General features: G+C 34.6%; 1 protein-coding gene across 1 annotated transcript; it reads right to left on the reverse strand.

Annotated features, from left to right (window-relative positions):
* Positions 1–20,657: 20,657 nt before the first annotated feature.
* On the reverse strand, positions 20,658–25,403 carry LOC139860219 (potassium channel KAT3-like). The gene is made up of 11 exons (XM_071848989.1): positions 25,216–25,403; positions 23,492–23,707; positions 23,192–23,411; positions 22,769–23,086; positions 22,118–22,456; positions 21,796–21,828; positions 21,537–21,722; positions 21,202–21,279; positions 21,065–21,125; positions 20,840–20,983; positions 20,658–20,761 (listed from the first exon to the last, which is right to left on the reverse strand). The coding sequence occupies exons 1-11, from the start codon at positions 25,401–25,403 to the stop codon at positions 20,658–20,660; spliced, it is 1,887 nt and encodes a 628-aa protein (XP_071705090.1).
* Between the last annotated feature and the right edge of the window lie 523 nt (positions 25,404–25,926).

Here is a 25,926-nt window from a genome sequence, read left to right on the forward strand (position 1 = left end):
TGTCATATGCTGACGTGGTTGCGTGCCGCTCAAGCGCTTAACTAAAGGGCTTAAGCATAGAAGCTGCCTGCAGGTCTTACGTTTGACGTTGGATGGTGTGATGCCCCGTACAAAACCATCATGTACGGATCATCAACAACAGGTCCATTACACGGTATAATACTATATGCTGTTTGAAAACAAGTTTTGCACTCATGAAAAGGTAACGTCTTTACCAACGTCAGATGTTTTACCAAAAGGTAACGTGCTTCTACGAATAGAAAGCATTAACATAAGTACATGACACAAAGGTCATTACAAATCCATTGTTCAAAAATAACATAAGTTGAGAATGCAAAATAAAAGTTCCATGCTTGAGACATCTCTAAACAATGCAGCGGAAATCTAACACAGCGAGTCTTTAACAGCAAGTCTAACAGCGGAAGCAACAACGTCTAAGCACCTGAGAAATACATGCTTTAAAATGTCAACACGAATGTTGGTGAGCTATAGTTTGTAATCAGTAATGTAATGTAGACCACGAGATTTCGTATTCAACACAGTATGAAAAGTATATGCTTATCCGTGGGCACCCGGTAACTACCTTAACAAGTAATATATCACCCCCTAAAAGTACACTTGGTGAGTGCATATGTTTACGAAGTATTAAACACCCATTAAATGCTAGCGCAACTAGCCCGAGTGGGGATGTCAAACCCTATGGATCCATATCTAAGATTCGCGTCTACCGGTTCGTAAACCAATAGTTAAATGTTACCGAGCTAAGGGGAATCTTTGTGCCGTTATGTCACCCACACATATATAAAGTTTAAGTACTCGTGTCTAGTATGTAAAACATAAAAGCGCCTGTATTCTCAGTCCCAAAAATAGTTAAAGTAAAAGAAGGGAGCTATAACTCACAGTGAATGTGCGGTAAAAGTCGATATGAAAAGTATGCAAGTAGTAAGTCGGTTCGAAGGTCCTCAACCTAAGTCAAAGGTTACTAAGTCAGTAAATTGTCCCCAAAGGTGTAAAAGTAAATAAGTTAAGTCTTAAGTATCATCATCATCATCATCATTCGTAAAAGATAAAGTAAGTTTTCAACAAGAATAGAGATCGAAACAAAGGGCTGACTTCGGACAGCTACTACAACCTCTATACAAAATGAAAAGACGCGTGGTCAGTGGCCAAGGCTCCGTATGTGAGTCCTCTTACCGCTGTCCAATTTTCAGATCCTAACTTGATGTCATTTGACCGTGACGACGGTTCAAGCGCAAGTAGGTCAGAAATTTCAGCACGTCGTTACAAAGGCGTAGTGACTTTCGGGAGGCTATAAATCTTAAACTGTATATCGGATTTAGGCAAGTCTTAAACGAAAAGTCATCTACTCGAACCGAACTATCTGAAAATCAATTTTCCGGAAGCCCCGGGAGTTTGATCAGTGTAACGACCCGGAAATTTTAGATTAAATTTAAACTTAATCTTTATATGTTTCCGACACGATAAGCAAAGTCTGTAATGTTGAGTCTCAAAATTATATATACTGTTTACATGGATTCATTTAACTTTTGACTGTTCCCGACGATTCACGAACAAATATTATTAATGAATATATATATATATATATATATATATATATATATATATATATATATATATATATATATATATATATATATATATATATATATATATAATAATTTGAAATAATAAAATACAATTTAATCAATTGGAATTAGAAATGTAAACTAATGAACAGAATAATTAAGTTGATATTAAAATGTATATGAAATCTATACAAGAATATATTTAGCAACATATATATATAAATTATAAAAATCCAATATTCGAAATAAGTTAATATAATATATATATATATATATATATATATATATATATATATATATATATATATATATATATATATATATATTACATACTTATTAAATATTATGTTAAATTAATTATAAGTTAAAATATAGTTGTTATAGTAATATTATTATTACTTTCAATCTATATATCAATATTAGTATTATTAATATGATTAATTTAAATATATGACATATAGATATGAAAATTGATATTGTTATGATATATATATTACTACTAGTATTATTTTCGTTAATGATACTAATATTAGTATTAGTATCATTAATAAAGTAATTATTATCATTTTTATTATTACCATTATTATTATTATTATGATTATTATTAATTATTGTTATATTCGTTAAGTAATTAATATTACTAATACAAATCATTTGCTATCAATAATATTAGTGTTATTATCATTATAAAACTATTGATATCACTGTTATTATTATAATACTTATTATTATCAATATTAACAATATTATTATTATTAATGATTAATATTTAGTTATTATATATATATATACATATAATACAAATTATTATTATTTTTCATTAATAAGATTTTGATTATCATTTTTTATAATTATTACTATTATTATTATTATTATTAATAGTATTATCATTAAAATATTTATAGTTATTAATTATTAGTATAATTAAATGTGATATATAAACACAGAAAGTCTTACACATCGATGTCCCTTTAATATTTTCTCAACTTTATATCTGATTGAGGATTCATTATCGACAATTATCACACTACAAAACAATTGGTAATTGCTTGTTATTGAGAGAATCAAGTAAGTTTCCATTATCAATTATTAACTATTATTATCGATTAAACAGAAATAAAGAACACGAACACTCTGTTCAAATTATTTTTTTTTCATATCTCGAATAACAAATCAATCGTCAAAACTAGAATTGTAGTTATGTTAAGAATCCTTCAATCGAACTTTCTGAAAAGTTTCGCATTCCAATTCTTTCTATTGAGTAGGAATTTTTGAGTCAAAGTTTAAGAATAAAAAGTCAAACGATTTGTATATTGAGAAATTTGAATTCGTTATGATGTTTTAAGTTCAATTGATGCTTGAGAAAGTTTTTAGGGTTGATTTGCAATGTATTTCGTGTAGAAGTCGAGTATCAAAACGGCCTAAATTCTAAAATCAAGAATTATTTATTTATTTATTTTTAATGAACTGCAGTAGCAGAATTTTACATTTTTTTTCTTTTTTTTTCGTTTGCTAAATTGATACAAACACCCAATATCGATTGATTTTGTTTCGTTTATAAATACTAAAACCAAAAGATTTTAGTTTGATACATATTGGGATTCACTGATCGATTTTGAAAAGTGAGATGAAGAAGAAAGGTCTAGAAACTGAGAGATACATATATAGATATAAGGTGGGTATTAAATCAGGAAATCATAAATGGTACGATGGTTAAGGGGTGTAGCAATTAAGCGGGAGGTCACGGGTTCGAGTCCCGTCAGAGACATTTTATTTTCATAAAAGCTTTGAGGTAGTTTTATGTTCTTTTTAAAAATCATTAGTTTTATTGTTATTATTATTATGTTGTTAATATTACTAATTATTATTATTATTATTGTTGTTATTGTTATTGTTATTATTGTTAGTATTATTATTGTTATTAGTTTTATTCTTATTAAATATTACAGATAATATCATTATTATGATCGATATTATTATTACTAATATTACAATCATTATCATTATTAGTATTATCACTAAATATTATTATTATTATCGTTATTATTAATTTTAGAAGACTACTATTAAAATAAGTATTACTATTATTAGGATTAGGATTACAAATTGATGTTATAGAAACTTTAGTCACTAGTTTAGAAAATTAAACGCGAAGATTATGATTATTATTATGAATATAAAAGTTTTAATGATATTGTTAAGGTTATAATTATAGAAATCTTGAATATAAATATTATTATAGAACTGATTAAATTGAAACTTATTTTAGATTATGATTTAAAGAAATTAATAGAATTATTATAATTATCGATATCATTGTTATTATAATATAACATAGTATTAATATCATTATCAAAATCATTATTATTTTTAGTAACCTTATTATAACTTTTATCATATTCATATGGTATCATTAACATTTCTAATATTAGTAAAGTCATAATTATTAGTAATACCATAATTAGTAATTCTATCATTATTATTATCATTATTAGAATTACTAATATTAATATTTTATCAGTAATATTAAGTTTTATCAATATTATCATTTTTACCATTACAAAGATTATATTAGTATAATTATAAATTTCAACAAACAAATGATAATCATATAAAAGTATATTTAACTTAACTATATTAATTTAATATTTTCATTTAAAATGAATACATTTAATTAAATAATAACATATGTATAAGTATTAATACAAAAATTTTATCACTAATAATAATAATAATATATATATATGTTTGATTACGATTATCTGTATTAATAAAATATACAAATGATATAGGTTCGTGAATCCGAGGCCAACCCTGCATTGTTCAGTATCGCCGTATGAATATTTTTACTACAAAATATCGTATTGTGAGTTTCATTTGCTCCCTTTTAAATCCTTTTGCAATATATATTTTTGGGACTGAGAATACATGGGCTGCTTTTATAAATGTTTTACGAAATAGACACAAGTAATCGAAACTACATTCTATGGTTGGATTATCGAATCGAATATCACCCCTTTTAGCTTGGTAACCTAAGAATTAGGGAACAGACACCCTAATTGATGCGAATCTTAAAGGTAGATCTACGGGCACTAACTCCCCCCATACTGGAAAATGGTATGCTTTAGTACTTCGAGTTATTAATACAGATGGATTTCTATTTTGGGGATATTCTATATGCATTATGTTAATGTCGGTTACCAGGTGTTCAATCCATATGAATGATTTTTATGCAGATGCATGATATTTATGAGAAATGAAATGAAAATATTGTGGTCTATTAAATTAATGGAAATGATTGTTTATGATAAACTAATGAACTCACCAACCTTTTGGTTGACACTTGAAAGCATGTTTATTCTCAGGTATGAAAGAAATCTTCCGCTGTGCATTTGCTCATTTTAGAGACATTACTTGGAGTCATTCATGACATATTTCAAAAGACGTTGCATTCGAGTCGTTGAGTTCATCAAGATTATTATTAAGTCAATTATAGTTGGATATATTATGAAATGGTATGCATGCTGTCAACTTTCGATGAAATGAAAGTTTGTCTTTAAAAATGAATGCAATGTTTGTAAAATGTATCATATAGAGGTCAAGTACTTCGCGATGTAACCAAATGTAATGTATTCGTCCAGATGGATTAGGACGGGTCATGAAAATCAGACCCCGAAAACAGAAAACAAGTGCTCCGGTGGGTTTCTTGGTGGTTGATACTCATCACGGTTCTCATCTTTGATGCGTATAAGCCTCAAGTGTACAAATTTTGATGTTTTAGCATCACTTTGACCAAGTTTCAACCATCAACACACAATGTCAAGACTAAGAAGAAATACAACTCATTTAAGAGTTTTAGAAGGATGATGAACCAAGGTTGCATCATGTTCTTAGTCTTAACACAAATACAAGTTCTATTCAAGATTAAAGCTACAAACTTTAATTCAAATCAAGCAAAATCTTAAGTCACATAACTTAGATCAAACAAAGTAATAAAACCCTAAGCTAGAAAGCTTGGATCCCTTAACAAATAATTATGGGATTTCAAAGCTAGAAAGCTTGAATCTTTTATGTCCTTGAAGATCTTTAAAGCAACAAGCTAGATCTTCAAGTTTCATGAAGATCATAAACACAAGCTTTGATCTTTTAGCAAAAACAAAGTGATCTTAAGCTATAAAACTTAGATCCATCAAAGTAATGAAGATTCAAAGCTAGAAAGCTTGAATCTTTTATGTTCTTGAAAATATTTAAAGCAAAAGGTTAGATCTTCAAGTTCCATGGAGATCATAAACACAAGTTTTGATCTTTTAACAAAAATAAAGAGATCATAAGCTAGAAAACTTAGATCCAACAAAGTAATGAAGATTCAAAGCTAGAAAGCTTGAATCTTCCATGTTCTTGAAGGATTCATATCAAAGTTTGAATCTACAAGATATAACAAGATCAAGAAGCTAAAAAGCTTGATCTTATGATGATGATGATGATGATGATGATGATGATGATGATGATGATGATTTCGTGATTTAGAAGAGAAGAAGAAGAAGAAGAAAATTTAAAACTTACAATTTTAGTGTGAGAAAGACTAGAGAGAGAATTAGAGAGTAAGTGTGTAAAACGAGAATGAGATTAAGTGTGAAATGGGTGAATGAGGCTTGATATATATAGTGGTGTGGGTAGTGTAGGCCGTGGGTTTTTTTTTTGGGGGAGGGGGGACAAGGGGACAACTTTTTGCTTTTTTCATGGTGGTGGTCTAAAGGTAGTGCTTATTGTTAGGATCCCATGCAACATGTGTAGTAATGGTTAACAAAAATGCTAGTATGTTAGCTCATCTTAATGGGTTTTTGTCCTACATCTTAATGGGTAATAAATCCATTAATATTGGGCTAATTTAATGGTCCATTAACTATAGTAGGGTGGGCTTAAGTCCATTAAGATAAAAAGTCCAATAAGACTAACTAGTGTGCATTAGTAAATTACTAAGCGTGATTAAGCAACCAATAAGCTAAGTAATTGTCATTAGAAAATAACAATTAGTATTACGTAGTCATAATATTCCAATTACGACAAAAGTTAAACGTGTACCAAGTACGTAGCTCGCTTTAAACGAAAAGTGACACTAACGGTCATAAAAGCATTCGGGGATCAAGTTAAGTAACCAAGTACTTAATAGCACATTATAAGGTATTAACGAAAGTAATTAACATGAATAATGATCCCGGAATATAATCTAACACAGTACGCATAAATATGCAGTTTCGCGAAAGTAATAAGCACAAATATAAGTCGAAAAAGTCGGGTCGTTACATTACCCACCTGTTATAGAAAATTTTGTCCCAAAATTTTAAGCTGAGGTAGACGGTAGAGTTGTGAAGAGGTGAGGATACTTCTGCTTCATCTGATCCTCTTGCTCCCAAGTAAGCTCAGGTCCTCATTTAGCATTCCAACGGACTCGAACAATTGGAAGCTTGTTGCGTTTCAAGGTCTTGACCTCACGGTCCATAATTTCAATAGGTTCTTCCATGAAGTGGAGTTTGTTATCAATCATAAGCTCATCTAGTGGTATGAAAAGTTCTGGTTCAGCAAGGCACTTCTTTAGATTCGATACGTGGAAAGTGGGATGAACTGAGCTCAATTGAGTCGGAAGATCCAAACGGTAAGCAACGGGTCCAACATGCTCCAAGATTTCAAAAGGACCAATATATCGCGGATTTAGCCTCCCACGCTTTTCGAAATGGATGACACCTTTCCATGGTGCGACTTTCAACATTACGCGGTCACCTACTTGGAATTGGAGATCTTTACGTTTAAGGTCAGCATAGCTCTCTTGACGATCACGGGCCGTCTTGAGCCTTGCTTGGATTTGGACAATCTTCTCGGTTGTTTCATGGACGAGTTCGGGTCCGGTGATTTGCTTTTCACCTACTTCGTCCCAACAAATAGGAGAACGACATTTGCGGCAATATAAAGCTTCGAAAGATGCGGCCTTAATGCTCGCTTGATAGCTATTATTGTAAGAGAATTCGGCTAGAGGCAAATGCTTTTCCCAAGCTTTTCCGAAATCAATTACACAAGCACGTAACATGTCCTCCAGGGTTTGAATCGTGTGTTCGCTTTATCCGTCGGTTTGCAGGTGATACGCGGTACTCATGTCTAAACGTGTTCCCAAGGCTTCTTGAAAGGAACGCTAAAATCTAGAAGCGAAAAGGGCATCTCGGTCTGAAATAATCGATAAGGGTATACCGTGACGAGATACAATTTCCTTTATGTATAGTTGCGCGAGTTTGTCCATTGTATCAGTTTTCTTCCTAGCTAGGAAGTGAGCAGATTTGGTTAGACGGTCAATAATAACCCAGATGGTATTATATCCGCCTACCGTCTTTGGCAGTTTCGTGATGAAGTCCATCGTTATTCCTTCCCACTTCCATTGCGGGATTTCGGGTTGCTGAAGTAACCCGGATGGCCTTTGATGTTCGGCTTTGATCTTGGAACAAGTTAAACACTTTCTAACATAAGTAGCAACATCCCTTTTAAGGTTTGGCCACCAATATTGTTCCTTGAGATCGTGGTACATCTTACCAGCTCCTGGATGAATCGACTACCTTGACTTGTGGGCTTCGTCTAGAATAAGGCTTCGTAAATCCCCATAACTAGGCACCCAAATTCTTCCAGCAAAATATCGGAGTCCAGTCTCTTTAACCTTGAATTGAGAGACAAGAATTTTCAAGTGTTCTTGAGAAATATTCTCCTCTTTAAGAGCTTTCTCTTGGGCTACACGGATTTGGCTATTGAGATTCGTGTGGATTGTGATGTTTAAGGCTCGGACACGAAGATGTAGCATTCTTTCCTTTTGGCTCAAGGCATCGGCAACAACATTTGCCTTACCAGGATGGTAACGAAGTTCACAATCATAATCGTTCAACGTATCGATCCATCATCGATGTCTCATGTTCAGCTGCTTCTAATCGAAAATGTGTTGGAGGCTTTTGTGGTCGGTGAAAATAGTGCTTTTGGTTCCGTAAAGGTAGTGTCTCCACAGTTTGAGTGCAAAGACAACGGTTCCAAGTTTGAGATCGTGGGTTGTGTAATTTCGCTCGTGAATCTTCAATTGTCGGGAGGCGTAAGCAATAACCTTCTTTCGTTGCATCAGTACACACCCAAAACCTTGTTTCGAGGCGTCGTAATATACAACGAAGTCATCACTGCCTTCGGGAAGGGACAAGATAGGTGCAGTGGTTAATTTCTGCTTTAGGGTTTGGAATGCCGACTCTTGTTCGGTTGCCCAAACGAACTTATTTCCTTTGTGAGTTAATGCGTTAAAGGACGTGAAATCAAAGAAAAACCTTCGATGAATCTACGATTACAACCGACGAGGCCTAAAAATTGGCGGATATTAGTGGGAGTAGTGGGGGTTTGCCACTTGCTAATGGCTTCAATTTTCACGGGATCGACTTTGATACCTTGGCTACTAACAACGTGGCCAAGAAATTGAACTTCCTTCAACCAAAATTCACACTTGGAGAATTTGGCATAGAGTTGCTCTTGTCTTAAGAGTTCAAGCACGAGTCGAAGATGTTGCTCATGTTCTTCTTCACTTTTGGAATAGATTAGGATATCGTCTATGAATACGATAACAAATTTGTCTAGGTACGGCTTGCATACGCGATTCATAAGATCCATAAACACGGCAGGTCTGTTAGTTAAACCAAATGGCATCACAAGAAACTCATAATGACCATAACGAGTTCGGAACGCAGTATTAAGTACATCGCTCTCCTTCACCCTCAATTGGTGATAACCTAATCGCAAATCTATCTTGGAGTAAACGCTTGATCCTTGCAGCTGATCGAATAGATCGTCAATCCTAGGAAGGGGATACCAGTTCTTGATCGTCAACTTATTCAGTTCACGATAATCGATACACATACGAAAAGATCTGTCCTTCTTCTTCACAAAAAAAACAGGTGCGCCCCAGGGCGATGAACTTGGTCGAATAAATCCACGGTCTAGCAATTCCTGTAGTTGACTCTGCAACTCTTTCAGTTTGGAAGGTGTGAGTTGATAAGGTGCGCGAGCTACAGGTGCAGCTCCTGGCACTAGATCGATCTGAAACTCCACTGATCGTGGCGGGGGTAATCCCGGCAATTCTTCTGGAAAAACTTCAGGAAATTCGTTCACAATCGGTACGTCCTTCACGCTTTTCTTCTCAGTTTCTAACTTCTTCACATGCATCAAAATAGCAAAATGCCCCTTTTTCATGACCTTTTGTGCCTTCATTCAACTAATAAGGTTTAGCTTCGGGCTACGTCTCTCCCCGTAAACAATTAGTGGCTCACCATCTTCGCGAGGTATACGAAGAATCTTCTCCCCACAGATAACTTCTGCTTTTACCTTGGACAACCAGTCCATACTGACTATCACATCAAAGCTCCCCAACTTAATGGGTACCAAATCAATCTTAAAATCTACACCAGCTAAGTTTATTATACCTTCTCGTCCAATTTGGTCAACTTTCTCCAGTTTCCCATTGGCCACCTCGACAAGTATACTCTCATCCAAAGGAACTAACGACCAATCTATCTTAGAGCAAAAGTGTCTACATATATAACTCCTATTGGCACCAGTATCAAACAAGACAGAAGCTAATAGTTTATTGATAGTGAATGTACCTGTAACCAAGTCAGGATCCTCGCGGGCATCTCTGGCGTTCATGTTGAAGACTCTTCCACGTGCTGGCCCGTCATCCTTCTTCTTGTTAGGACATTCATTCTTGAAGTGGCCCTGCTGACCGCACTCAAAGCACTTCCTCGGTCCATTAGGGTTCGTCCTTACAGCTGGGGTGTTGCTCTTACAATCTCTGTCGATGTGTCCAGTCCTTTTACACTTCTCACACACAATGTTACAGTATCCAGTGTGATGCTTGTAGCATCTCTTACACTGAGGAAGGCTACCTTTGTATTTAGGGTTAGGGTTAGGGTTCCTCCAGTCGTTGTTTCCCTTAAAGTTCTCATACCTCTTGGCTGGGTTCTGATCAAAACCTTTACCCTTGTTTCCATCCCATTTACGTTTCCCATTACTAGCTCCCGATTCGGATTTCACCTTCTCTGGCTCTTGGCGGGTAATTTGATTCATCAGGGTGTGCGCCATGCGCATAGCTTCTGGGACATTTGCTGGTTTCGAAGAAGTGACATTTCCCTGAATGTCCTTGGGGAGCCCCTACAAATACCGTCCCAATCGCTTAAATTTAGGAGTAACCATTGTGGGACACATCAAAGCTAACTCCAAGTACCTTCGGTTATAGCCATCAAGGTCAGTTCCTACAACCTTCAGTTCCCAAAACTCCGCTTCCATTTTCTAAATTTCAGTTCTGGGGTAGTATTCCTCGATCATAGCTCTCTTAATCTCCTCCCATGGTGTTGCATAAGCTTCATCAATTCTCTGAGCCTGTGCGAGTGTGTTCCACCATGTCAGAGCGCCATCCGACAGTGTACAAGATGCGAACGTAGTCTTGTTCACTTCGGAGCAGTTACTCACACGGAACACCGATTCCAACTTTTCAAACCATCTCGTTAGCCCAACTGGCCCTTCCGTTCCACTAAAAAAAATTTGCTTGCAACTCATGAACTCTTTGTAAGTGCACCCATTCTGAGCAATCCGGTTCGCCATTGGAGCTTGTGCAGGGTTGGCATCTGCCATAGCTGCGGCTACTCGAGCAGTTATCATCTTCTCAATTTACGTTGCAGTGGGCATTTCTCTTGGCCCTCTTCCGTTTGCTATTGATCTTCAAACAAAAATTTTGACTTAAGTCAAAATCCATTAATCAATACTCGATAACGTCGTAGCATAAGGTAATCAACATGGAAGCAACACAATACTCGTTAACTAAGCATGGCAAACTAGTAGCAGATAGCACAAAACCAGCATGTAATAACTTAGATAAAACGCCGTACAATAATTCAAACAACAGTAATTCCATTCATAATAAGAAGATTTGCATACAACTACATAAGGTTTCGCACAATACATGAATGAAATCGTGAAACTACTAACGGAAATACATAATGAAATCTAATACAACAGTCCTAGGGTGAGGGTGGGTAAATGATGTCCATCATGTGGGACACCTGGTCCTCGAGCTCAGTTACCCGAGCACGTAAGGCATGCACTTCCCTCGTTAGCTCCTCGATGGTGGGTGGTGCCGGTGGTGCAGATGGTCCAGATGGTGCAGATGTAGCACTAGAAGTAGATGGCACAGTGCGGGCGACCTTACGCACAAATGGATCAGCAGGATACGGTACAACCCGCTTACGGGCTATGACCCTAACCAACTGTCCATGTGCATTCACGAACGGCTTACCTCCATTAACCCCTGGAATAACGGTATCATCGTAGCGGTACCACTTCTTCGGCGGGGTAAAGGGTGGCGGTACAGGCTCCTCCTCGGAATCCTCCTCAGAATCCTCCTCGAGATCCTCCTCGCTGGTGTCATCGGATGATGATCCGTCTGAATCGTCTGAAGGTAGTGCAGGTACATCACGGGCGGGAGAAAGCGTATGGCCGGTGGTCATGGCCCGGTATCTTCCAGGTGGAATCGGCACGACTCTTCCATCAGGGGTGCGTCTAACCCAATGTCCACGCTCGTTACGAAAGGGACCGCCCCCGTTTCCCCCAGGGATCACAGTATCATCGGAATGATGCTGTGGACCCAGGATTCTAGGGATGTGTGGAGCTGGGATCTCCTCGGGATCCTCGTCTCTGTCTGAGATGTCCATTAGGTCAGGTGCGTGCCTACTATCCCTAGAAGACGAATCACCAGAGTCGCCGGAGGGTAGCGGTGAGTCAGCAACAATAGTAGGCGAAGTAGCGGCCGTATCTAAATCACTCTCGAAGTCAATGGTCATGGGCGGCAAGTCCGACATCTGAACAAGGAAAAATAACTTTTTCCATGTCAGTAAGACATATAGTAAGCACAAAATCAGGCATAGCTACGTCAGCCTAGATCGTCTACAGCAGTACTTAGCATGGAAATATTAACAGTATCATACCGAAGTAACATACAATCAAAAGCAGATAGTAACATGCAGTAACGAGAATAAGCAATAGCATACAGCAAGTTCATATAGCAGTAAAGGTAAGCAGTAGCATGAAGCAGTTCCGCAGAAATAAGTAAACGAGCAAGTTGTAGATTAGTCCTATTAGTGAATCCTACTCGACTCGGTCAAGACACACTAATGCAACCTAATTCCCTACAACCGATGCTCTGATACCAAATGTGACGCCCCGTGCAAAACCATCATGTACGGATCATCAACAACAGGTCCATTACACGGTATAATACTATATGTTGTTTGAAAACAAGTTTTGCATTCATGAAAAGGTAACGTCTTTACCAACATCAGATGTTTTACCAAAAGATAACGTACTTCTACGAATAGAAAGCATTAACATAAATGCGTGACACAAAGGTCATTACAAAGTCATTATTCAAAAATAACATAAGTTGTGAATGCAAAATTAAAGTTCCATGCTTAAGACATCTCTAAACAATGCAGCGAAAATCTAACACAGCGAGTCTGTAACAGCAAGTCTAACAGTAGAAGCAACAAAGTCTAAGCACCTGAGAAATACATGCTTTAAAATGTCAACACGAATGTTGGTGAGCTATAGTTTGTAATCAGTAGTGTAATGTAGACCACGAGATTTCGTATTCAAAACAGTATGAAAAATATATGCTTATCCATGGGCACCCGGTAACTAACTTAACAAGTAATATATCACCCCCTAAAAGTACACTTGGCGAGTGCATATGTTTACGAAGTATTAAACACCCGTTAAATGCTAGCGCGACTAGCCCGAGTGGGGATGTCAAACCCTATGGATCCATATCTAAGATTCGCGTCTACCGGTTCACAAACCAATAGTTAAACGTTACCGAGCTAAGGGGAATCTTTGTACCGTTATGTCACCCACACATATATAAAGTTTAAGTACTCGTGTCTAGTATGTAAAACATAAAAGCGCATGTATTCTCAGTCCCAAAAATAGTTAAAGTAAAAGAAGGGAGCTATAACTCACAGTGAATGTGCGGTAAAAGTCGATATGAAAAGTATGCAAGTAGTAAGTCGGTCCGAAAGGTCCTCAACCTAAGTCAAAGGTTACTAAGTCAGTAAATTGTCCCCAAAGGTTTAAAGTAAATAAGTTAAGTCTTAAGTATCATCATCATCATCATCATTCGTAAAAGATAAAGTAAGTTTTCAACAAGAATAGAGATCGAAACAAAGGGCTGACTTCGGACAGCTGCTACGACCTCTATACAAACTAAAAAGACGTGTGGTCAGTGGCCAACGTATGTGAGTCCTCTTACCGCTGTCCAATTTTCAGATCCTAACCTGATGTCATTTGACTGTGGCGACGGTTCAAGCGCGAGTAGGTCAGAAATTTCAGCACGTCATTACAAAGGCGTAGTGACTTTCGGAAGGCTATAAATCCTAAACCGTATATCGGATTTAGGCGAGTTTTAAACGAAAAGTCATCTACTTGAACCGAAATATCTGAAAATCAATTTTTCAGAAGTCCCAAGAGTCTGATCAGACCCCAAAAAACAGAAAACAAGTGCTCCGGTGGGTTTCTTGGTGCTTGATGCTCATCACGGTTCTCATCCTTGATGCGTATAAGCCTCAAGTGTACAACTCTTGATGTTTTAGCATCACTTTGACCAAGTTTCAACCATCAACACATAATATCAAGACTAAGAAGAAATACAACTAACTTAAGAGTTTTAGAAGGATGATGAACCAAGGTTGCATCATGTTCTTAGTCTTAACACAAATACAAGTTCTATTCAAGATTAAACTACAAACTTTAATTCAAATCAAGGAAAATCTTAAGTCACATAACTTAGATCAAACAAAGTAATGAAACCCTAAACTAGAAAGCTTGGATCCATTAACAAATAATTATGGGATTTCAAAGCTAGAAAGCTTGAATCTTTTATGTCCTTGAAGATCTTTAAAGCAACAAGCTAGATCTTCAAGTTTCATGAAGATCATAAACATAAGTTTTGATATTTTAGCAAAAACAAAGTGATCTTAAACTATAAAACTTAGATCCATCAAAGTAATGAAGATTCAAAGCTAGAAAGCTTGAATCTTTTATGTTCTTGAAGTTCTTTAAAGCAAAAGGTTAGATCTTCAAGTTCCATGAAGATCATAAACACAAGTTTTGATCTTTTAATAAAAATAAAGAGATCATAAGCTAGAAAACTTAGATCCAACAAAGTAATGAAGATTCAAAGCTAGAAAGCTTGAATCTTCCATGTTCTTGAAGGATTCAAAACAAAGTTTGAATCTACAAGATATAACAAGATCAAGAAGATAAAAAGCTTGATCTTATGATGATGATGATGTCGTTATTTAGAAGAGAAAAAGAAGAAGAAGAAAATTTAAAACTTACAATTTTAGTGTGAGAAAGACTAGAGAGAGAATTAGAGAGTAAGTGTGTGTAAAATGAGAATGGGATTAAGTGTGAAATGGGTGAATGAGGCTTGATATATATAGTCGTGGTGGGTGGTATAGGCCGTGGGTTTTTTTTGGGGGGGGGGGACAACTTTTTGCTTTTTGCATGGTGGTGGTCTAAAGGTGGTGCTTATTGTTGGGATCCCATGCAACATGTGTAGTAATGATTAACAAAAATGCTAGTATGTTGGCTCATCTTAATGGATTTTTGTCCTACATCTTAATGGGTCATAAATCCATTAAGATTGGGCTAATTTAATGATCCATTAACTAGAGTAGGGTGGGCTTAAGTTCATTAAAATAAAAAGTTCAATAAGACTAACTAGTGTGCATTAGTAAATTACTAAGCGTGATTAAGCAACCAATAAGCCAAGTAATTGTCATTAGAAAATAACAATTAGTATTACGTAGTCATAATATTCCAATTATTACAAAAGTTAAACGTCTACCAAGTACGTAGCTAGCTTTAAACGACAAGTGACACTAACGGTCATAAAAGCATTCGGGGATCAAGTTAAGTAACCAAGTACTTAATAGCACGTTGTAAGGTATTAACGAAAGTAATTAACATGAATAATGATCCCAGAATATAATCTAACACAGTACGTACAAATATGCAGTTTCGCGAAAGTAATAAGCACAAATATAAGTCGAAAAAGTCGGGTCGTTACAGACGGCCTGCTGAACGTTGTACGTCAATTGCTAAAACTACCAAATATTCCTATCTTTTATGCTTTTTTATCCATTCTTCTGTATAAAATGATGCTTTTATGCGTGTATCCCCTAGGATACACCATTATCATAAAGAAGAAGGTATTTTGATAAAGAAGAATGTATTTTGCCAATTCTCTTACACGTCACTGGAAGTAAGCAGAAATCCATCCATAATGATACAGAACCATCCCTTATCATAAGATTTCACGGTAGCAAGATGGCAAAAAAGGCGTACAGAGGGTGTAATATTTCGGGCTTGACAATACATTTCGAAGAGCATAATTTTTCAAATGGACATAGGCTCAAATTGACCAACACTAACGCCATAAAAGCTGCAGACGTTTAAGTAAAAAGTAGTGAATGGAATATGGAGATGGGAAAAATATAGTGCACGACCGTAAATAGTAACTTTTCCAGATGGGAGTGAGATGCACGTTCATGAGGACCTGGGATTACAGCATCGGCTCTAAAAAACTTAGGGAATGCGATTCTAACTCGATCTATATATGTTGTTGAAATTTCACTGGGAATAGTTTCAACATTAAAAATAGCCATTAAATAGGAATTTAAGAAGGGAATTTTTGGCAGAGATTTAAGGTAGGTGAAGAAAAATTGATTCGGGTCGAGTAAATGTGAAACAGTAAAATTCAGATATTAAATAGAGAGATGAAGATGAACAGTTTGTGGTTAATCGCATGGATGATATGTTGCCACGTGATGGGTATACAAATATGCGAGAAATATAAATTAAATGTAAAACAAAAATTCAAAATTCAAAAAGCACTTTTTTGTAGACCATGATCGAAAAGCGGCTGAAATTGCAGAGAAACAGGACAACTGTAGCAGGTTCCCGAGAAAAAAGACATCTTTTATTTTTTAGTTTAATGACTTTATTTTTTGGAAAAAATAAAGACATTAAACTGGGGGACTTAATGGTGTATCCAAGGGGATACACGCATAAAATCATCATTTTTATACAGAAGAATGGATCAAAAAGCATAAAAGATAGCAATATTTGGTAGTTTTAGCAATTGCCGTCCAGCGTTTAGCAGGCCGTCCAGCGTCAAACGTAAGCCCTACAAGCAGCTTCTATGCTTAAGCCCTTTAGTTAAGCGCGTGAACGGCACACAGCCATGTCAGCACACGCCACCGACCTTCGAGAAACTTCGCATAACTGAATTAATCAGTGTTTGACACATGTATCCCGAGAATTTCGGACATTCTACGCCTATAAATAGACCCCCTGGGTCACCACATTTCACATTATCTACATCTGGACTTCAGTCAGAGAGAAGTACAATTTCTCTCTCACACAGTTCTTTCTCACTCTTAAAATATTAACCGCTTAGCAACAGAACGCTAGACGGATCAATTACTGATTGATCCAAAGATTGATTGAGGCCACCCCACGGATCTTTCATCCGTGTTCCAGGTCTGCAGGGATTATTTCCCAAGGGCAAACATCAATAGACATACAGTCGCTCTACGCTAGGCGGATATTGTTCTGTACTGGTACCTTACACCCGCTATACAGAAAATAGTACCAACAGCTGACATGAAGCAAAGTATGTATAGTATAATTATAGTAAATACGAGTATAAAAGAAGTAAATATAAAGATATGGTTTAGTGGTACTTGTTGCCTTAGAAGCTGGAGCCACCATATGAAAGTTTTCGTCAAAATGGAAACAGATTCAAGTGTCACTCTTGACAAGAATTTACAAACCTTAACAAAGTAAGGCGATACTTATTGCTGCCACATGAGAATATTCAATGGAGATATTTTACAAGAATCTGATTTTTATCAGGTGACTTTGGTGAGTTTATAAAAAACAATAGAGAGTTTGGGTATCTCTACTGATCTACACCTTATGTTAAAGATATAGTTATTTACAGTTTATATTTGGTATAATAGTTTTAGAATGTAGCTGTAATTGTGTGTTGTAACTGTAACATATATTTGTTAGCTCAGCTTCATAAAATGCTTTGGTAAGTTACCTTTAGTTGTAACTAGGTGAGGGATTTGCCACACGTTGGCACGGTTCCTTTTTGTTTGTGGTAACGTTATTTAACGAAATGTTTGTTAAATACGTTTGAGTTTAATAACAATTGTGTTTGGAACTACACAATTACATCTTATAATTTGGTATCTGTGTTATAATGTTTACCTGGTGGTATTACTTTGAATTTGTTGTTGTCAATCTTTATTTTTTACCCATTTTACAAATATTATCTTTTAGACAAAGAACGAATTGTATAAAAAATGGCAAATTAAATAAAAAGGTAACATATATTTTCTGTTTTTCTATTCTAGGTAAACTATTTCATTCGAATATAAAAAAAAAGTCTTTTTCCAAAAGTCAATCAAAAAGAGAGATGTCGTTAAATTTTGTTAACTTTCTCGGTTAAGTATCAACTTTGCATAACATGTCAAGTCCTTTATCGACCAACATTTTCTACTCGCGATTTCGACGCACATTTTTGACACGCGATTCCTACATGGGTTTTCGACTTGCGTTGTTTGAGGCGGGTTTACGAGGCGCGTTCTTGAAGCACGTTTACGAGGTGCGTTTTCCGACTCGAAAACGCGCACTGAGAAATGCGCCTCGTAAACGCGCTTCGAAAACGCGCCTCGAAATCGAGAGTTGTAAAAGCGCCTCGTGAACGCTAGTCGAAAACTCTGGCAAAAAACGCGCCTCAAAAACGCATTTCGAAAACACATGTAGGAATCGCGCGTTGGAAACGTGGTTCAAAATCGCGAGTTGAAAATATTGGTCGACAAAGGACTTGACATGTTATGTGAATTTGACACTTAAATGAGAAAGTTAACAAAATTTAAACGACACCCCTCTTTTTGATTAACTTTTGAAAAAAGACTCATTTTTTTATATCCAAATGAAATAGATTACATATAATAGAAAAACAGGGAAAATATATTACCTTTTTATGTAATTTTCCCATATAAAAAAAAAAGAGTGAAAACCATGTAAACAAAATGAACCTAATCTTTTGAACCTGTGGGCATAGCCCAACGGTTCCCCCATGTCCTTTGAGTCATGTGATAGGGAGAAGTCATGGGTTCGATCCTTAGGGATGACATGATTTTCTTTAAACTAATCAAACATCAATAATGGCGGTATATATTGATCTTATAGGGAAGTTTTACCGGATTCGTTCACGGACCTCTACCCGGAACACTGCCCGAACGGATGTGTTTCCGGGTACCGTCGATCGAATTCGGGTTTCCACCCGAACGTGTAATTTACGTGCAAATGATGATGGTCGTTGAAATAATTGATCTACTTGCCAAAAAAATCGTCGTTAAAAAAAATGAACCTAATCTTTCATATATAATATTTTTGTATTATTGTTATTATTATATTATTATGTTATTATGTTATTATTGAAATTGATGAAAAAAATATGTAGTGAAATTAATGTTGAGAAATGTATAATAAATTTTTTTTAGAAAAACTGAAAAGAAAAATTGAAAACTTAAAAGGCTTGAACATACAATAAAAATGAACCTAATCTTTCATATATAAAATTTTTGTATTAGTACTATTATTTTATTCTTATTACTATTACTATTATGTTATTATTAAAGAAAAAAAGATATGTAGACATGTAGTGAAGTTATTGTTGAGGGAGAAATCTAAAATAAATTCTTTTAAGAAAAATGAAATAAAAAGATATTAAGGATTTAAACATAATATAAAAATTGAGCGGTAGTAAATGAAATATTACAATATTAAGGATTAAAGTGAAAGTTGTAAAAGAAAAGGAAGAAAAAAAAAAGGAACTTGAAATTGTACTCAAAATTCCCCCTAAACCTTGAAAGCATTAACCACATGATTTAGCAAAGTCTTTATAATAAAGGGGATGATTCGTACACCGGTAATAATTAGCCATATACCACCAAAACTGTTTTACTAGATTGTACAGTACAACATTCTAATGCACGTTTGGTGGTGTATGGATAATTTTACCGGTGTACGAATCAACACCCTTATAATAATTTTGATAAAATTATTATACATTATCTACTATAAAAAAATGTGAAAAGAAAATTGATAATAAAATGAGTAGTAACACATTATGAGTTTTAAAATATACTTTTAAAATAATATATATATATATATATATATATATATATATATATATATATATATATATATATATATATATATATATATATATATATATATATATATATATATATATATATATATATATGTATATATATATATATTGAAAATGTAAAATAAATATTAATATATAAATAAATAAACAAATAGCTCAACAATAAATTCAACATACAAGATCTTTTTATATTAATTACTTTATCGATCGACTGTAACAAAATAATATTCTCTCTGTTTCAATTTAATAGGTTTGTTATCCATTTTAATATGTCCCAATATAATAGTTCATTTCTAAAAATATATAATAATAATAAAACAAATTTCTTCTATACCCTTTGCTTTTTCATGTAAAACAAAAAAAGTAGGTAAAGAGTAAGGAGTAAAATAAAAAAATTGAGCAAAAAAATACCGGTGATTACATTTCTTAAAATGTGTGTTTTTTGTCTGTGGACTATTAAATTGGGACGAATGTAGTATATTTTTTATTATGTAGAAGAACCGGATATAAAGTATTTAACACTTGTCGCGATCGGCGAGCTTATCCTCCTGATCCGCGAGTGCTCCAATAACCTTTTATTTTTCGATCAATTCTTCACGCCCAACAAGAATCAAATTGTATTGCATTACACATTTGATTTGTTTAGAAAATTTTCAACAACTAAATAAGTGATCATTGTCTTAAAAAATAATATTCAAAAATTTTCAACATATGAACAAGTGATCATTTTCTCTTAAAACATCAATATCTTCCACTTGAGACCCATCCTTCATTAGAATTACACTCCCTCTTTTTCCAAGTTTCATCTCTGCATTACATAATCATCTTGTTACAAAAACACTCTTAATAAAAACGTTAACTATTGGTAACCACATTACTTAATTACCTGTTAAGTCCAGTAACTCAGTCACTGATTCTGGCAATTGAACTAGTTTTCCAGTGTCTTTTCTTTTATCATCTGGATGATGTCCGTGAATTATAACCCTTAGTGGAAATGATCTTGAAAGCGTGTTAGATATCGGTATTGATCCTACAACATGATTATGAATCTAGTTTACATTTCTTGTTGTTTCGTGCAATAAATTGTGCTAAGTATTAGTAGATCACCAACCTTCTTGATCATCATAATGCGAACTTTCATGGTTTATTGATTCGTCAAGCGACGTTACTTGCTGCAAGTTTTCATTATTAGTCATTTAAAATGTCACGAAAGCTACACTAACATGATTAAAAAGATAATTTTTTAACCTCGATATTCAAGTCACAAAAAAGGTCTGCTAAGAATGGTATCTCGTCTTGTACCTCCTTATCTAAGTCTTTCAAGTACTGAAATTCAACAATGTGTTATTAGCTCGTTTGTATACACAATTTGTCAACTTGATGGTAGCCAAATGGTTGGGGGACATGCAGCATAAAGCGAAGGTCATTGGTTTAATCCCAGCTCTATGTCTTTTTAACTATTAGTTACACGATTTTCATTTTCCATATTGGTGGGACTGGTCAATGGAGATGCGAGTTCGTTTTACCCTTTATCTATGCAACAAATGTTTTGGGCTCGGGTTGTGTTTGTTGAGAACACGAACCTGAGTGAAATTAGACATGATTATCTTTGCGTCACCATTAAGTGGCTGCACGAATTGCTTGAAGTGATGATGGCTGATTCGAACCACTTGAGAAAGTTTCTTGCTTCTCACCGTAAATGGTTGAGGAATGTTGAAGAACACACCGATTTCACCAAATATGTCCATCGGTCCTAATTTTGTCAAGAACTAAAAAAAGGAGAATCGACCAAAATGTTATATCGTGATCCTTTGATAGACAAAGTTAAAGAAAAAAGCTTACATGTTCCATTCCATTTCGATTTGTTAGCACCTCCTGCATTCATGTACCAACATTAAAACAGTCATGAGTAAACCTATAAGAGTTTTCACTGTTCAGACACACACCAGGAAAAAAGAAAAGAAAAGTATTTTTTACTTAGATGTACACGGCCTTACGGGTTATCCCGAGACCTTTTCCGGCCCATTTCCCTGGCCACCTCAAGTGATTAATGAACCACATCTTGTGAGGAAATTAGGGCTCCAACGAGTATGCTATCTTGATATGGTTAAAACAGTTACGTGTCCTGATACAAATTCAAGAACAAAATTTAAATTTTAGTTACCATGGCTCCAGAAACTATAATATAGAAATCAGTTGGTATCTCATTTTGTAGTATAACTTCAACTTTAGGTGGAAAGTATTCTGCTTTCAAATCTATCACCAATTGGCTGCTAAGATCTTCCGAAATCCCTTTAAACAAATACGTTTTCTCGACCATTTTTCGAAACAAATGTTGAGCAATGCTTGATCTAATCGCCTTAGGTAAGCCATCAAGAACTTCTTGTTGCTGCAGCTCTGCTGTTTTGAATTTTAGTTGCATATGTGCCAACATTTGTTCTTTTAATCCTTCTGGTAGTCTGTTTTTACTTGCATACCTCAAGATCTCGTTTATCGAATCCCTCTATAGTAAAAACTAAAACTGATTAACATTCAGTATGTACAAACCTTAATCATAGACGAATAAATAGATAAGGCTTCTATTCAAGGAATATCTTTTTACTGCGATATATGAAGCCTAACCGGGTTATCCCATGACCGTTTTAGACTTTTTACTTTGGCCACCCCAAGTTATAAGGCCATTAAGGTTTGATAGGATATCTGGACCCCAACTATTAACTAGGCTATCTTGGGTGGTTACAAACCTGAATCATATCATGACAAATTCTATGATAAATGATGGAGTATTTAAAGCCAAAAAAACTTTTAAAATTACCATAACGAAGGTTCTAACAGCGCTATGAACGATTAGATTAGTCATGTTTCCGATGATATATGATGTGAGCCCAATGTTGAAAAACATATAAAAGAAGTTAAACACTTTCTCTCCAGTGTTAACCGCATGCAAGTCACCATAACCGGTAGTTGTAAGGGTCACAATTGACCAGTATAACGAGTAAGTGTAGCCTAACCATATGCTTCTATCTTCGAAATTTAGAATAATAGACCCAAGCCATGTGTCCTCTAGTGGGCTATGGTGTGTAGCCATCCAGTAATAAAAACATCCAGCCGTGTGTATCGCGAATAATGTTACCTACAAATTAATTAATAATTAAACACGGAGTTAAAAGAACGTAAGACTGACTCTTAATTGAATGATTCAGTAATTGTAAATAAAAAGTAAAATCAGCTTGCTTACACAAATAAGTTTGATGTAACGAGTCCAAAAGTAGCTGAATCGAGTATCTTTCTCCAATCTCGAGAAGAGCTCACTGACACGTCGTAAACGCCAAAGTCTTAAAAGATTTAGGAACCCAAAAAGCTGTCCACTATGGAGGTTTTCTATTAAAAGGCGGTAGATGGATTGGAATGGGAGCGTAGAGGCGACATCCATTGGGAACATCATGTGTGTGACGTATCTAAACATCGAAAAATGTTATAGGATGTGAAATGTGTTTGTATTTATAGTTTTGTTTGATATGTTGATCATGAAGTTTACCGTGTGGCGATTTTCTTGTGATCGTCGACTAGAAGATATGTTGATTGGTCTAAGTAAGCCACGAAGAATGTTAGGATGATATCGATGATGAAAAATAAATCGACGACTAGATCAACGAACATGAGAGAGCCTGTAGCGACCTCTTTGAAAGCTAGCTCGAAAGGGGATGACCAAGCTGAGTATATGACTAGCATTACCAGAAATGCTTGCCACCATCTACGTATATTTATATTGTTTAATTCTTGTAAACACACTTTCACTTAAAATACTTTAATTGTAACTAGTTTAATGAAATATTTTAGATGATTTATAGGTTGGTCCATGTTGTATGTAGTAGATAGTATAGTTGTATTTGTTATGTGAGGAGTCTCTGATTAAGGACCCTCATAAAAATCTGTTAAATCCACTCATATGGTAAGCATGTTAGGGTAAAATAGTTAATTTAGTTTATTCTTTTTTCCTTTCTCTTCACTTTTCTTCTTATCTTTTCTCTTTTGTTTTACAAAAACATAACACGAAACTACAACTTTTTCTTTTTACGCACCTCTAAATAAATCAAGGGTTTTATTACTCCGTATATAAATCGATCTTCTCTTTTAAAATATGGATATTAATAGTAATATCTTACAGACCAACGTAAGTATCCATGTAATTACTATTACTATTACTATTACTATTACTATTACTACTATAACTAATAGACAAAATTTGTGTTATTAGTTATGAATAGTACTATTTAATATTTCATTTTTCACACACCCAACCCCATAACTTTCATTAAAATACAAATCGAACCCCCCCATTTTATACATATATTCTAAAATATTATTTATCTCATCACTAACACTAAAAATATTGAATAATAACACTCACCACGCTACTACTGTGAAACTTTTTTTTTTTGTCTCAAACGATAAAAAAAAACAACTTCATAAAAGGAACAACCCTTCAATACTACCAAAAGATGTCGAAAAATATTCTTTTTTACAAAATAGATCAACTAACTCTTTTTTTTTTTTTTTAAAAACCCCGAACGCTAAAATAAACAACTTTCACAAAGGAACAACCCTTCAATGTTAGATGTCGAAATTTTTTTTTTTTTACAAAATAGATCAACACTTTTTTTTTTTAACTCGCATTCAAAACGGAGCCCCAGCGCGAAGCGAGGGCTCCACAACTAGTTTTTCTCTATATAATAATATATCGTACTAAATACTTAAATGGACTGGGTGTTAATGGGCCAATATCTAACCACTTAGCTGGGTTAGACCCAAAAGAGTATGGCTACCTTTAACCACCACCATTTTATTAGTCCTTAGCCATGTTGAGAAAGTGATTTTTGTTGTTTATACCAATAATATATTCAAATAAACTTTTAAAGTTTGACTAATCTTTAACCAGTTTTAACCAGACACCTGTTTGTAATCTTACTTTAGTCACTAATGAATTAATGATAGTGTTAATGTGTTATTATATTAGATATTAGAATTAGATAGATATTAGATATTAGACGCATTCATCTAAAAGTGCATTTCAACTTGATATCTAGATCTAGGTCTCAAGATTTGACTTATTTAAACTTCCCAAACAAATTAATTAACCATATCAAAAAAGAAACATGCACTCTACATTTAATCAACCATTTACCTCTAAATGATCTAGAGAAGTTATCAAACTAATCTATCTAATAATATAATTTATATAAATAAGTTTAAAGAAGTTACCGATATCTACGATCATAAGGTGCAATAACATATTTCTTAAGAATAGGAGAATCATCACCAACAACAGTTCCAAATGCAGGCAAGAGGCTACTCGAAACGGAGGCCAGGTTCTTCAACACCTCACCACTTGAATGTCGTCGATATAACAATGGCATAGGCGATCGTGTTTCCGACATCATCTCTCCCATTTCTAGCCACGGTAGTAGTTGAGATATGTTTTTTTTGTTTAAGTTAGATTATAGTTATATGTATATATAGATGTCTTAAATATATTCTTTTAGTGTGATTTTAAATGCAACAAGGCTTGTTAGTGAGGATAATATAGTTAACTAGTGAGATTTGACTTTCTTATTTTGGAAATACAAGATTGAACTGTTGCTTACTTCATGGCAATAAATAAATGATTTTGCCAACTTTATATTAAACAATAAACAGTAAAATATTATTTTTGTTTAGGGATTGAAGCCGTTTATTTTTCGTAAGGAAGTTAAGGTGTCACATTTCGGTTTTGATTGGTTCGAACCAAACAGAATCAGGACTAGTCATTCCGTGTAGTTCTACGCAAAGTTGTAAAAGTCGCTAGTCCGATCTGAACTCTGGAGGAGGTATGAGTTAGTCGAGACGGGACAATTCAGGCGTTGAGCAAACTTTTAGTAATAAACAAATTAAAGACGCACATGCATGTAGCACACATTAATATATCAAGCATAA

Source organism: Rutidosis leptorrhynchoides, chromosome 7 (assembly GCF_046630445.1).
Source record: "Rutidosis leptorrhynchoides isolate AG116_Rl617_1_P2 chromosome 7, CSIRO_AGI_Rlap_v1, whole genome shotgun sequence".
Classification (NCBI taxonomy): Eukaryota; Viridiplantae; Streptophyta; class Magnoliopsida; order Asterales; family Asteraceae; genus Rutidosis; species Rutidosis leptorrhynchoides.

Bases quoted from the DNA above. Each gene is read 5' to 3' on its own strand.
- LOC139860219 (XM_071848989.1), bottom strand. From the start codon at position 25,403: ATGGGAGAGATGATGTCGGAAACACGATCGCCTATGCCATTGTTATAT. The intron at 21,126-21,201 runs GTTAAAAAATTA...GAAAACTTGCAG, and splicing joins TTTGTGACTTGAATATCGAG to CAAGTAACGTCGCTTGACGA. The intron at 20,984-21,064 runs GTTGGTGATCTA...ATCATGTTGTAG, and splicing joins GCATTATGATGATCAAGAAG to GATCAATACCGATATCTAAC.